General features: G+C 33.3%; 1 protein-coding gene across 2 annotated transcripts in view; it reads right to left on the bottom strand.

Moving 5' to 3' along the window:
- Window positions 1–15588, bottom strand: part of HACE1 (HECT domain and ankyrin repeat containing E3 ubiquitin protein ligase 1) — a 90639-nt gene that overhangs the window by 62042 nt on the left and 13009 nt on the right. For both annotated transcript variants that reach the window (XM_012753184.2, XM_012753185.3), the window contains exons 5-6: window positions 13165–13240; window positions 7389–7520 (exon numbers count right to left, since the gene is read on the bottom strand). In XM_012753184.2, the coding sequence (XP_012608638.1) occupies window positions 7389–7520; window positions 13165–13240 (208 nt within the window). The remainder of the gene's footprint in view (window positions 1–7388; window positions 7521–13164; window positions 13241–15588) is intronic.

Below are 15588 nucleotides of genomic sequence, written 5' to 3'. Positions count from 1 at the left end.
TAAGAAATTGGAAATCACTTGTTCCAGCATTTTATTTTCCATTCAGAAATCTTTCTGTTTTCTGTTTTAATAAAATTATCCCAATTAAGAGCCACAAAATATGCAACTATTAAAAGAACACAGTTTTTAAAAGCCTTCAATTGCTTCTCCTGCAGATAAAATGTTACCTGAAGAAAAACCTACTTCCCTTAGAGTAAGAATAAAATGTATAAAGGAATTTGAATGTGAAGAATAAAAAACTTTCTCGCAACAAGCCTAAAATAAGTACAAAATCATCAATATTTGTGGTTTAAAAAAATGCGCTTGCTAGTTTCTTTTTGTAAAAGCTCTGAAACAGGAAGGGAAAGATAATGTAGGATTTTCAGTCAATTATTGATTAAATGGCATAATAGAAGCAGCAGCTAGAAAGTCACAAACAACTTTAATCACAGTGTAAAGAAAAACCTCCTGTCATTTCTCTGAGGGGGGCAAGTAAAGATAATTCAAGTGCAGAAGGGACCTAAGATGTACTCACCTCAACAATTAGCAGACTGCATGGTGGTGAGTAGTAAGGGAAATAAACCAGGTCTATTTGGTGTTGGACCAGGGGCACAAAGGCTGTAACACTTATCCAACTCACCCTATTACTATTCTGGCAGTTCCTACTGAGCCCTGTTGGGGAGGTGAGCCCTCCTGGGTTCCTTACTCACTTTCAATTGGACATAGGCCTGTGTGCAAAATGGGTTCTCATTCCCAGATAATCCAGAGTAATAACATATCAATGGTAAAGCAAAAGTCTAACCTCGATAACAAATTATTTTCTTGCTGACAATATACATATCATCAACATGAAATATCATGAAGGATTAACAGCTATACAGAACTATAATGTATTTATTGCTTGGCCTTAAAAACTGGAATTTTAGGCCGGGCACGGTGGCTCACGTCTGTAATCCTAGCACTCTGGGAGGCCAAGGCGGGTGGATTGCTTGAGATCAGGAGTTCGAAACCAGTCTGAGCAAGAGCGAGACTCCATCTCTACTATAAATAGAAAGAAATTAATTGGCCAACTAATATACATAGAAAAAAATTAGCTGGGTATGGTGGCGCAAGCCTGTAGTCTCAGCTACTCAGGAGGCTGAGGCAGAAGGATTGCTTGGGCCCAGGAGTTTGAGGTTGCTGTGAGCTAGGCTGACACCATGGCACTCACTCTAGCCTGGGCAACAAAGCAAGACTCTGTCTCAAAAAAAAAAAAAAAAAAAAAAAAACTGGAATTTTATTAATATCAACAGAGTTTCAAGACTCGGGTATACACTCTTCAAAAGAACTACAGAATAGCAAGTGTTTTCAACGACATAAAAACTGTGTATGGTATACAAAGGGTAAACTCAGGTGGAGGAAAAACATTCTCCCAGCATTTATTAAGTTAAAATAAGTACATAAAAGCTCTTGACGAAACAATACTATTTGATGATTTTTATTTATACCAAAACATAAAGCACAACATAATTGAAGAGAAAAAAATTCTGGATTCAACTTTTAGAATCCCTAAAAATTCTCAGAAGTGGAGATTTTCAGCAATCAATACAAATAAATCAGATACAACTTTTTGTAAGAATCAGCACTATCAATATACACTCCAATTAAAAATACAAAGGAAAAAAGTGGCAAACATTCAGAAATGCAAAGAAAACACTGGTCAAAATTTGAGTGGTACAAAACACTGAATTTGAGTGGTACGTTCCAACTTTTAACAAAAATTTCACGTCTATTATGTGCTATGTCCTACTTTAGATGCTAGAGTTACAACAATGAGCAAAATGGACAAAAATCCCTACCTTCATAGTTTGCATTAAAATGGAAACAGAAGACCAAAAGGCAAAATATAAATAAGCAAAATATGTAATGTACTTAGATGGTGATCAGTGCTTTCCAGAAAAATAAACAAGGATTCCCTTATGATTTGGATTCAATTTATTTCAGCAAATTTCTTGACCCTAAAACCTGACACACAAATATTTCTATACCCTGTGCTCTGGACAATAAACCACAAAGTCCAAATAACATAATAAATGTGATTTACATTGATGATCATAATTTCTTCTGTTTTCAAAATTTTATGGCTTCCCATTTATTTGTAAAACTTAATCTCAGTTGCTTATAATTTATTAAATGTAAACATGTAGAAGTATACAAACATAAATATCTATGACTGGTAGCTGATTACCTACATATTTTTCAAATTAATACAACACACACAATTTTAAGAGCTACAGTGAACTGAAATCATTTTGTGCCTAAAATTAGATCAGCAAAACAATACGTTTTAAAAATTTCAGAAGTTTGAATTCCCTGTCCAACTCCCCACCCCAACCATCACCATTAAAAATAAAAATTCTCCTAGTCCTTGATTATCTAGAATGGGGTTCCCTTCTCCTAGAGAATAAGAAATTGCTGAGGAGGAACCTAGAAGGAAAGCACAGGGGATTTTCATACGGCCTTCGGGAGACTTTTAAGAAGAAACAACACATTCAAGACTTCATAACCTTTCAAGTAATAAAACAATATCCTGAGTGGAAAACTAATGTACAAAAGCTAATGTGTGGGTCAATCTCAAAAGTTATTTAATCGAAGGCAGTGACTAACCAAGACCACCTGCGCCCAATACACTGATAAATTACAAAGCAAGAAATCCAAGGCTCTACTTTATCAATGTCAACTCTCAAAATAACACTGATCAAAGTAAAAAAGAATAGATATTCAATAATAAAACTATAAGTAAAAATCAAAATTATGGTATTATCATTTGCTAAAAGGAGACCAAACAAAAAAGCACCTTTATTTTACTTTTTATTAAAACTAATTCTGATGACATGATTTATGGCAATGCACAAATAATTTATACACTAAGGGAAATTGCCAACTCACTAATCCAGTGACCAGTTTACACAGGTCTTGTCTAAATCCTGTCCACCTTAACCTATTGAGACTTTGAACCCTTACATATTTAATAATATCTAGCAAAAATCATTATTATCCAGTGTGTTAGAAAAGTAACAGTGATAAGAGAACTTTCTATCATTTCCTCCAAATTCCAAGAAGTGATTAAAGAAGAATTCTAGCATTAAAATAAATAAAATTACTCTGAACCTAAAAATACATTCTGAAATGTCAGTCTACATACCTTGGTGCCTCAAGGCTGAATCCAATTAATGTTTTGCAAATACTTTCAATTAAGTTTGCATGGCTGTCCTGTAACTCTCTGGATGAAAAGCTTGGAAGCTGGCTAAAGATATCAATAGAGCTGACTGAATGTAGGTGACCAGTGTTCCTTAACAAGTCTACAATTTCAGTAAAAACTGCAGTCAGTTCTATCAAAGATAGCCTATTATACCAATGTCATACAACTGCTTTTATGTTTCAGGAGCTTAAATCTATTCTAACAAGGATTCAACTATCATTTTATATTGCTTGTAAAGCTTCATATTCATATAAATTTAAGAAAATAAAGTTTATTCTGATAAAAATAAAACTTCATTTTAAATGAATTACAGATTAGTCCCTAAACTAATCCTGCTATATAATCTAACTTCTATAAATTTAGATGGAACCATTTGACATTTCTCTAGGGTTTCTAAATCCAAGTTTATCCAAAGAAGATAGTAATTAATCATCTGTGGCAATTCAACACATTTACATCTTAAAGATCTAATAACAAAGAAAAAAGTAAGTTCAATTTATGGTCAAAAAAATTTGAGTCAATTATACCAACACAGAATAATGTTATGTTTCACTACATTTTCTAAAATTGAAATTAAAAATAAAACACCACACTGGACCTAGCTTCTTACATAAGAATAAACAAATAAAGGGTCCAAATATTGACCTCTGTACTTTTACAGAACCACATCATGCATATTAATAACAATAGTAATAGTAGCAATACATGTTATTGTTTTTAAATGTCTTCCAAAGTATTCACAACACTTTCCTTAATTATATCATCACTAAATATAGTTTATGAGACAGATAAGGGCAAGGGAAGAAAAAGTTGCCAAAGACTATATAGTAAGCTAGCTGAAAAATCAAACTGTGAAATGATTTTTTTTAAATCAATATCCAAAGACAAATCATAATTCTGGTATTATATAGCTATTAAGGCAGTATAATAGCTGATCTAAGTAAACATATAAAAATAAAATTATTACAGAGTTATGATCATTTCCTTCACCTGATTATTATTAAATATGAATAGAAGTAGTTTAAAGCCATAGTGCTATTATGCTGCAAGGACAAAAAAAACCAGAATGCACATTTCAACTGCCCGAACCACTTCCTTCCAACTAGAGGATGAAGACGCCTTTAACATGTTTACCTCTAATGAAACAGCAGTATCAATATGAAAGTATGATAAAGATTGCTCAATTTTGTAGATATAACTTCCAAATCTTTCACCTCTAAAAATAATTAAAGCATTTCTTGTCATCAAAGCAAGAATACAGTATTCAATTATAAATTCTATAGCGCTTTAGGACTCTCAGCCACTTGCTCAAAATCTTTTCATGCAATCCTGAGATTTACTCTAAAATGGCAAATTTCAGAATTTCGTTATTATCCCGTCTCTGAAGAGCTGATAAGTTTTTAAAAATATTTTAACAGTTTCTTTCCCCCTCTAAAGTTTCATATTTTATCCTATAAAATATATAATCAATCTGTAAGCTTTTAAGCTTAAAAATAAAATCTTGAAACCTACATGTTCTGGTCTATGTCTATATAGACACAAGTCCTGAAGACTTTGTAATGAATTTATGCAAGAACTGGCTACTTTGAGACAACAGAAAGGCTCTTTTGCCACAAAAATAAGTCACTAGGATATTTGACAAAGCACTTTAGACTCAGTGTTCAGCTTATGAAAAGATATACAAAGGATTTAAAAAAATCAGTAATCCCTGCCCTATAATATATTTCATAGCCCAGTAAATCATATCCAACTCAAGATAAAAAGGATATGCTCAGCCACTGAGATTCAAACCTGTCACAGAATAAAGTAATTCTAAAACACAGGCAATTATTAATACAAGTATCAACATGGATTTTACAAGTATAATTCACCCTTGGAGGCAAAGAGATAGACTAAATTGTTCAGGATTCATTCTTGCCCTGATTGAAATAGGATCAAAGATATATACAATGATTGAGGAAAGAGTACTAAGCATTGCCTTCATCTGTATATTATCACTGTAGATAACTATAATTGACAAACTATGACAGAATCTCACTGGAATACAATCAACCACAAGTCAAAATAACTTTCTGTACCCTTCCTCCTCAACCCTTTCTGCAAAATCTCACCCTGTGAAACTCATCACTGCAGTGAAGTCAGGCTCCCTATAAATCTTCTAAGAATACAATTGTTCAAAGGCATCTTACTATGAGGAATTCTCCATTACTTTACCACACCTGCTTTAGGTTGTAAACCATATGGAGTATATTATAGCTATACCAATAACTTCAGAAGGAAATCCTAAATTTTTAATGCAGCTTGTAATGCACATGTTTTAAACCAAGGTTTTCTTAGTAATTCTTACTTCCATTCTGGTTCAAGGCAGCTAAAATTACCTTTTATAGATCATTTCTAATCTGCATCCCAGTATTTTTCCTACACAAGTTTCTGGCAAACAGGTATAATTTGCAAGTTCTAGTAAATGACACTCTGCTCATCTCTTATAGCAGAGAATGTTACTATTAAAGTAGGTACCTTTCTGTCCTCTGCAAGCTATCAGCAGGACTCTTGCTCTAATATGTAATAGTGCCTGAAAAACCTGACTCATTCAAGATTAGGACATTTCAGGTCATTTGTTTCACACAGAATACCTTTCAAATTTAATAATGCTGACTCTAAGAAAGTAAGAACTATTGAGGAGGAATACTTAGAAAACACTGCATTAGTTTTCAGATGATAAAAAACAAAACACACAAATGAACATTGGTGTTCAGAAAAAAATTCCAGGAGAAAGTAAAAGGATCCTATATCCCTTTTTTTTTCCAATCCCTATTAAACATAAGACAAAGTCAACCTTTGCTTCACTACCTTGAAGAAGTCCAATATTCTGGAAATTGTGATCATACATAAAACATGTAAGCATCCAGGATCATACATCCTGAACCCAAGTTAGGGGAAAAGTGTTTGAAGAGATAAAAATCCAAATTCCACTAGGAATTCTCCCAACACAAGAGATAAACACTCACAGAGCTCATACCAAAAAATACAATTAAATAAACAAAGTATGTATCTTTGTAGTTGTTGGCAGTGATTTTTTGTTTTCAGCTGGTTTTGTTGCTGTTATTGTTATGGTTAGCAAGAAAATAAATTCTTTTTTTTTAAAGAGACAGAGTCTTGCTATGTTGCCAGGCTGGAGTACAGTGGCTATTTACAGGCTCAATCCCACTATCAATCAGCACAGGATTTTTTACCTGCTCCATTTCCAACCTGCCGAGTCACCCTTTTTTAGGCAACTTGGTGGTCCCTCACTCCCAGTAGGTCATCATATTAATGTCAAAATTACCACGGACACCAATCAGCATAGCACATTACAGCACAGAATCCTGTGCTCAAGCACTCCTCCCACCTCAACCTTTTGAGAGCTGGGACTACAAGTGCCAGCCACTGCACCTGGCTAAATTACATTCTATTATCAATAATGTTCACTGTGAAAAAAACCCTAAATGTATATAGGATAGGAAATTTTAGCAAAACATAAATTCAATCTAAAATCTTAAGTTCTCAATCTTTATATTAGACAGCAAAGTTTCTTAATGAGAAAACTATTAGCAATTTCAAAAGCCAAGTGTTTAGACAAAAGAATAACATGAAGCATTGCCATAAAACAAATATGTGATTTTAAAAATCAAAAGAAAGAAAAAAACTGTCTTTCTAGTACTTGAATCACATATCAAGAAAATAGAAAAATATGAAAATCTGACTTGAACTATTTAAGTGGTGTCCATGCACGCTTTCCTCACTATCTAATCTGAACAATTTAGGCCAAATGGCAATAAATTAATAAATTATGGAAAAGTTATTTGCCAAAACTGAGAATAAACATTGTAACTGTTAAAATTATATATAAATATACTACACTTAAAAATTGACTATATTCAGCTATTAAAATCTATGAATTGAAAATAAAATCAAAATCAAAATTATAAATATTTTGAATAAATTTAAAAGCACTATTTTCTATTCACTCTACCCACAAAGAATATATTAATCAGTCCACATGATGCAGAAAATAAGATTTTGCTATAATGTATCATGTTCCCAAATATGCACAGTGAAAAACTCTTCAAGAATTCAAAGTTTTCAAGCACAAACACATGCAACTTAAAGTCCTCATGGTTGAATTTACCGTCTTGTGACCATTCTGGCAGGCCACATGCAGCGCTGTCTGTCCCATAGCATCCTCAACATCCACATCACTGACATGCTGCACAAGGTCATGGAGTAGTTCTGTCCGCCCATTCACAGCCAGCCAGTGTATCTGTAAAGCCATTCAGTTACTTAACATTTGCACAAGAGTGTTTTATACAAAAACAACAGATAAATAATGCTATTATGTCTCAACTGAGCACAATTTGCGAACTAAAGATATTTTAAGTCCATACAATTTTTCCTACTTTAAAAAAATTTGTTAGCTTAATTTTTTTTAGAAAAAAGATATCTCACTGTGTTGTCTAAGCTAGACTCAAAACTTATGGGCTCAAGGGATGCTACCACTTAAGCCTAGCCTCCCAAGTAGCTGGGACTACAGGGGCATGCCACTGCACCTGACTAAATTACATTCTGTTATCAATAACGTTAAATGTGGAAGAAAAAACCTTAATGTGAACAGAATAGGAAATTATAGTGAAGCACGAATTCAACCTAGTATCAATCTTAAATCAAATACCCAAGTAGATCACCCTACACTGAAGCCCCTGGTAAGAAACCTCACTCATGCTAACAGGTTTCAAATAGCTTTTTCATGTTCCACCAAATATCTGACAAATGCATGTAATTTGAAAGACAAAGTACAAAACAAACAAAAAAGAAACAAGTGGGGGAGAGGGGAGAACTATGAATATCCCAAGGAAAAAACTGTATTTAATCTCTCAGAGAGAGAACATACTGATTCCATCCTTGAAATGAGAATAGGGCACTATTTTTTTTTTTTTTTTGAAAAGGACAATGCAAAAGAAAAAAAGAACTCTTGGCAATTAATACTGTGATAAAGACATGCAAACTCAAAATATTTAGAATGTAAAGTAAGTCTCCAGAAAGTACACAAAAATGAAGAAACAAGAGAAAAACTAAGAAAATTAGTTTAAATTAGCAAAAAAGAGAACAGAAAAAACAGGAGTGGAAATCACCAAGTAATAACATAAAAACTTCTCATGAGTTCCTATTACATAAGTTTCCAGACTTCAAAACTGAAAGAAGACAATAAAGCAATGCTTTCAAAACTCTAAGGAAAAATTATGTTCAGCCTAGAGTTATACTGTCATCTAAACTGTCAATTATCAGAAAGACTCAAAGATTCAAGTCATATTCAGATATGCAAGTTGGCAACAAACTTACCTTCCACACACCCATTCTCAAGAAACTGCCAGAAGATGTGCCCCAAAGTAACAGAACAGTTATCAGGAAAGACAGATATGGGGCCCACATATCACAGAACCGAAAGCAAGAGAAAGGCAAATGTAATCTCTAGGATAATAATGAAGAGACAATCCAGACAACTGCACAGGAGACCTAGAAATAAGCCAATCCATCCTATACAGAAGTCTCCACTAAAAGACTCCTTTCAAGACATAACCAAAACATGAAAGGTAATGAATATATACTAAGAGGGTATTTACAAATCTGAAGGAGAGTTTGGTAATGAATTAGGAATAAGTACTTAGAAAACTTAAAAAACAATTTCAAATAGCTGCAATAGGCAAGAAACAGATATAAAAAGACATATAGATTAGAAAAGAAATAAAATTATGTCTATTTGCAGATGACATGATTGTCTATGTAAAAAGTCCCAAGGAATTTACAAAAAAACTCGTAGAACTAAAAAGTGAGTTCAATAAGAACACAGGATATAAGATCAACACACAAAAAACAACTGCATTTCAATCTACTAATACCAAATATGAAGAAACTCAAATTTAAAACATACCATTTACAATTGCTCCAAAGAAAATCAAACAGTTATATGCTAACTAACATATGTGCAAAATCCCTATACTGAACAGTACAAAATGCAGGTAAAAGAAATCAAAGATGTAAATAAGTGGAGAGACATCTGTGTTTGTGGACTAGAAGACTCAATTAACATAGTAAAAATGTCAATTCTCTCCAAATTGATCTATCCTAATGTAATTCCAATCAAAATCCCAGCAAGGGTTTTTTGCAAACATTTTGCAAAAGTTTACTCTAAAATTCATAAGGAAAGGCAAAGGAACCAGAATAGTTAACATAATCTTGACAAAAAAAAAAAATAAAGTAGGAGGAATTACTCTCCCCTGATATTAAGACTTATAGCTATAATAATCAGGACAGTATGGTATTGGCAGAGGGACAAACACATAGATCAGTGAAACAAACAGAAAGCCCAGAGGTAGGCCCACAAAGTATATCCAAGTGATTTTTGAGAAAGATGAAAAACCAAATTCATGCAGGAAGGATAGCCTTTTCAACAAACAGTGCTAAAATAACTGGACATTCATAGGCAACAAAATACACTTTGACCTAAACTTCATCTTATGCAAATATTAACTGAAAAGAGATCAAAGACTTATTGATAGATGTGAAACATAAAACTTTCAGAAAATCTTCAGGATCTAGGCAAAGAATTCTTAAATTTGATACCAAAAGCATGACCCATAAAAGGAAAGACTGATATATTTGACTTCATTAAAATTTTAAAATTTTGCTCTTCAAAAGGCCCTGTTAAGAATTCAAAAGGCACACTAAAGAGTGGGAGAAAATATTTGCAAATCACATACCTGACAAAGCACTATCATCTTAAATATGTAAAAATTCTCACAACAGCTTTAAAAACCCAATTAGAAAATGGACAAAGACACAAACTGACATTTACTTCACATAGAAGGATACAGAGATGACAAATAAGCCCATGAAAAGATGTTTGACATCATTGGAAATTAGGCAAACGCTAACTAAAGCCATAATGAAACATCACTATATACCCATCATAATAGCTAAAATTAAAAAAAACAGTGCTAACACCAAATGCTGACAAGGAAACTGAAAAACTGGATCACTCATACATTACTGGTGGAAATATAAAATGGTAAAACTACTCTAGACAACAAGTAGTGTATTTTAAAACTAAACATGAGGGCCGGGTGTGGTGGCTCACGCCTGTAATCCTAGCACACTGCGAGGCTGAGACGGGAGGATGACTCAAGGTCAGGAGTTCGAAACCAGCCTGAGCAAGAGTGAGAACCCGCCTCTACTAAAAATAGAAAGAAATTAATTAGCCAACTAAAAATATATAGAAAAAATTAGCCGGGCATGGTGGCACATGCCTGTAGTCCCAGCTACTCGGGAGGCTGACGTAGAAGGATCGGCTGAGCACAGGAGTTTGAGGTTGCTGTGAGCTAGGCTGATGCCACAGCACTCTATCCTGGGCAACAGAGTGAGACTCTGTCTCAAAAAAAAATAAAAAATAAAAATAAACATAAAAATATCATATCATCCTGCAACTCCATTTTTGGACATGTATCCCAGAGAAATGAAAACTTATGTTCACACAAAAACTTTGACACTAACACTTATGTTTATAGCACCTTTACACGCAATAGCCCCAAAACAGAAATAATCTAGATGTCCCTCAACAGGTGAAGGGTTAAACAAATGGTAGTACATTCACTCCCTAGAATATTACTGATTCATTATAAAGGAACAAACTACTGACAAATGCAACAATCTAGATAAACCTCCACGGAATATGATGAACAAAAACAGCCAATCCCCAAAGATTCCATACAGCACGATTCCATCTATATAACATTCTTGAAACAACAAAATTTTAGAAATGGAAAACAGATTAGTGGTTGCCAAGGGTTAGGCATAGGGTATGAAGGAGAAAGGGAAAGGTATGTTTATAAAAAGGCAACATCAGTAGATCTTTGTGGTATTGGAAATGTTCAAAATACTGACTATGGTGGTGAATACACAGCCTACACAGGTAACACAACTGTATAGAACTTAATATATATACACATATACACACAAATAAGTAAAACTGGCAAATCTCAGTAAGATGAATTGTATCAATATCAACATCCTGATTGTGATATTATACTATAGGCAAATGTTACCACCAGGGCACACTGGGTAAAATGTACAGGGGATCTCTCTGTATTATTTCTTAAAACTGCATGTGAATCTACAACTACCTCAATTTAAAAAAAAAGAAAAGGCAAGATCATTAACTACAGGAAAAACAAAATGTTGTGTAAGAAAGAAAAGTAACAATAGCAAACTATTTGGCTTAATTACGAATAATCTTTATATAGTCAAAAAATAAAAACACTGAAAAAGTATCTAACTAAAATTATAATGACTACATTAGAAGGATATGAAGGAAATGTGCATATACATGATGGGATGGAGGAGGGGCTGAAAAAAAGAATAATAATCTCATCTTCCAGAAAATCAATAGGTGATGCTTAAAACCAAAATATCAGAAAGTAGCATTTAGCATGTTATTTAGATATATAAAGAGAGAACATTTTAAAATCCATTAAAATAGCTGAATAGCTGAGAGAAGTTGCCTAGGAAGTGGGAAATTTGGAAGTTGGGGAGGAAGGCCAAGACACTGTTTTCTACAACAAGCCTTGCAGAATCATTTGATTCTTTAAATATATACATGACTGATTTTACTAAATAATTTTATTAATAAAAATTTTCTACTCTACCTCCCTTAAAGGGTGAAGGGGACAAACTAACAGACAAAAACTTACATGATAAAACAGATTACATTAACACTGAACATCTTATCTTGCCCAAACTGGTAAGTGTCCTAAGGAAATATCGATGGCATTTCTAGGGTTTTATAACCCTGTGGCATCTACCACATAACTAAGAATCCTATAGATACTTTAAATAAGTCTTTCCTTTCAGAGTATACAGTATGATATTACTAATGTGAAATAAAATGTGAATTTTTATAGAAATTACAGATTCCATGTAATAATCATGATTGAGCTTATTCTGTAATGAGCCATTCAAAATCTTAGGGAAGTTGTTTTTCCATGCCCTCTTTCCAAAACTTTTTATCATAAAGGCCTTGAAAACTGGCATGGTAAGTAAATATTCAAAATATTTTTTTTATTCACAAATTAAAAGCTTCAAAATCTACAAATACTATCAAAGAAAGGTACAATTTAATACGTAAAACTTAACAGCTTCTGCCATGACTTCAGAACAATTGTTCAACAGTCACATAATTTTATTTTATCTCTACTTCTAAAATGAATGATGCTCCATTAACAAATAACAATTTGGATAAAATTGGGGGATTTTAACAATTCCTTCAGCAATATCCCATACAATTTCCCTATAATATCTAAGTGAATCAAAAATGTTAACTTATTTTTACAACAAAATATGGCAAAATGGATAAAAACATTAGTGTATAAAAATATAGTAAGTCTAAAAGAATATAGGCCAACATGTTAACAGTAATAATCTGAGCACAGAGAATACAGGGAGTGTTCATTCCCTATTACCTTTTTTATTTCTTTCTGCCTAGCCATCCAGTTTTCCTACAATGAATATATTAAAAGTACATAATGAAAAACAGCTCTCCTGATAGTGAACTCATAAACACCTCGGCATAAAGGCTCCTAAAAAGTCCTTTGAAAGTCAGTGACAAAAATTAGAGGAGTAAGACTTCAAAATAAATGAAAGTCATAAATTTAAAAAGTAGCAGCAAGAAGCACAGTAAACCATAACTTCTCTTAATAAATATAGCTGAAAACTCTATTTCAAATCATTCTGCACCTTTTTAATTACTATCAAGTAACTTCCAGTAATACTTGTACCACACTTTGCAGTACCATAACATTCAATATTATTTTCTAAAATGTATTTTTAAAATCTCAGATAAAATTGATAGCACTTACTGCTGTAAGGCCTTCATTATTACAAATATTGACATCAGCACTGTATTCTAATAATTTACTCATGCATTTCTTCTGCCTGAAAAGAAAAAGAGACCATCATAGATAATTGGTACTAGAAAAATATACAAAGACATTTACTAAAATATAACTACAATCAACATTAGCTGATAATGGCATAATATAATATCTACATCTGCAATATCAATCTATATTTGCAATATTTAAATAAACACTATGTGAAATAAAATACAAAACTGTTTCTACAACTCAAAGATAACAGGATAAAGAAATGGTGCAATCACAATCAGGTTTTCATGTCAGTAGGACAAACTCATCATTCAAACTGCAGAGAAATTTCTAGTTGACTAAATATATGAAATAGTAATCTTCATTAGAAATATAAGTCTAATGTCATATCCATAACAAAATGATTTCTCAATGTTGTATCCTATATTCTTGATTATACAATATTTAAAAGGTACTGAGTTATAACATAAATGGAAAATGAGTAAAATACACATCTATGCATTCCCCCTACCCACTTCATTTTTTTCAGTTATTTTTATTGTGCAAAAATACACATAAAACTTGATATCTTAACCATTTTTAAGTGTATAATGGTGGTAATTTACTTAGGGGTAATTTACTTAGCATAACTGTCTTCAAGGCTCATCCATGTAGTATATGTCAGAATCTCTTTCCTTTTTAAGGCTCAGTAATATTATATATACCACATTTTGCTTATCCACTCATTTATTGGTGGACTTTTGGGTTGCTTTCATATTTTGGTTACTGTAAATATAACTAAACTCATGTTCACTCTCTGAACATGAGTGTACAAACACATTTCTTCGAGACCCTGCTTTCAGTTATTTTTGGATACATACCTAGTAGTGGAAGGTACAGGAGCCATCATATTGTTTTCCACAGCAGTAATGTTTACCATAATGTAATATGTTTACCATATTACCTTCCCACTAACAGTACAGAAGGGCTCTAAATTTCCCCATATCCTCAACAATACTTGTTATTTTCTAAGGGTTTTTTGCTAGTAGATATTCTAAAGGATGTGAGTTGGTATTTCATTATAGTTTTGATTTTCATTTATTTCCCTAATTAGTGATGTTGAGCATCTCTTCATGTGCATTTTAAGCCATCTGTGTATCTTCTTTGGAGAAATGTCTATTCAAGTATCCTTTGCCTGTTTCAATTGTCTACCTACTTCCTTTTGCTCATAAAGTTTCCTATCAGCCTGATCCATTTTTAGTTAATATTCAATATTCATCTTAAATTCCCCTTCGTTAATGAAAATGTATAGATTCCTGTAAATTCCATGGAAAGCACATATTCCTCTGAAGATTCATCTTTTATTGGTATCACTCCTTTGGCAATCAAGTGTGATAAAAACATATGTTTGACTATGTTCAGAACTAAACTGATAAAGGAAATGTAATATAATCTATAACATTAAAGTGTTTATGCTCTAGTGGAGTAAAAGGTAATATATATAATATTGTACATATATATTATGTACAGTGTACATATTACATAATATATGCAGTATATATGTATATACTGTCTACTCCACTAGATCATAAACATCTTCATGCCATGGATTATATCATGTGTCTTTTATCAACTCAACACTAAGCACAGCCAGGCACATAGTAACTCACCATAAAACTTTATTAATTATTGGCCGGGCACAGTGGCTCACACCTGTAATCCTAGCACTCTGGGAGGCTGAGGTGGGCAGATTGCCCGAGGTCAGGAGTTCGAAACCAACCTGAGCAAGAGCGAGATCCCGTCTCTACTATAAATAGAAAGAAATTAATTGGCCAACTAACATATATATACAAAAAATTAGCCGGGCATGGTGGTGCATGCCTGTAGTCCCAGCTACTCGGGAGGCTGAGGCAGGAGGATTGCTTGAGCCCAGGAGTGTGAGGTTGCTGTGAGCTAGGCTGACGCCATGGCACTCACTCTAGCCTGGGCAACAAAGCAAGACCCTGTCTCAAAAAAAAAAAAAAAAATTATTAATTATTAATTAAAGGTTCAATCTTATAAGTCAATAGCTAAGATTTTTACTGATTGGCCGGGCGTGGTGGCTCACACCTGTAATCCTAGCACTTTGGGAGGCCGAGGCGGGCGGATTGCTCAAGGTCAGGAGTTCAAAACCAGCCTGAGCGAGACCCCGTCTCTACTAAAAATAGAAATAAATTAATTGACCAACTAAAAATATATATACAAAAAATTAGCCGGGCATGGTGGCGCATGCCTTTAGTCCCAACTACTCGGGAGGCTGAGGCAGTAGGATCACTGAGCCCCAGAGATTGAGGTTGCTGTGAGCCAGGCTGACACCATGGCACTCACTCTAGCCTGGGCAACAAAGTGAGACTCTGTCTCAAAAAAAAAAAAAAAAAA

The sequence above is a fragment of the Microcebus murinus genome, chromosome 5, assembly GCF_040939455.1.
Source record: "Microcebus murinus isolate Inina chromosome 5, M.murinus_Inina_mat1.0, whole genome shotgun sequence".
Lineage (NCBI taxonomy): Eukaryota > Metazoa > Chordata > Mammalia > Primates > Cheirogaleidae > Microcebus > Microcebus murinus.
This window is presented reverse-complemented; position numbering and strand designations above follow the sequence as displayed.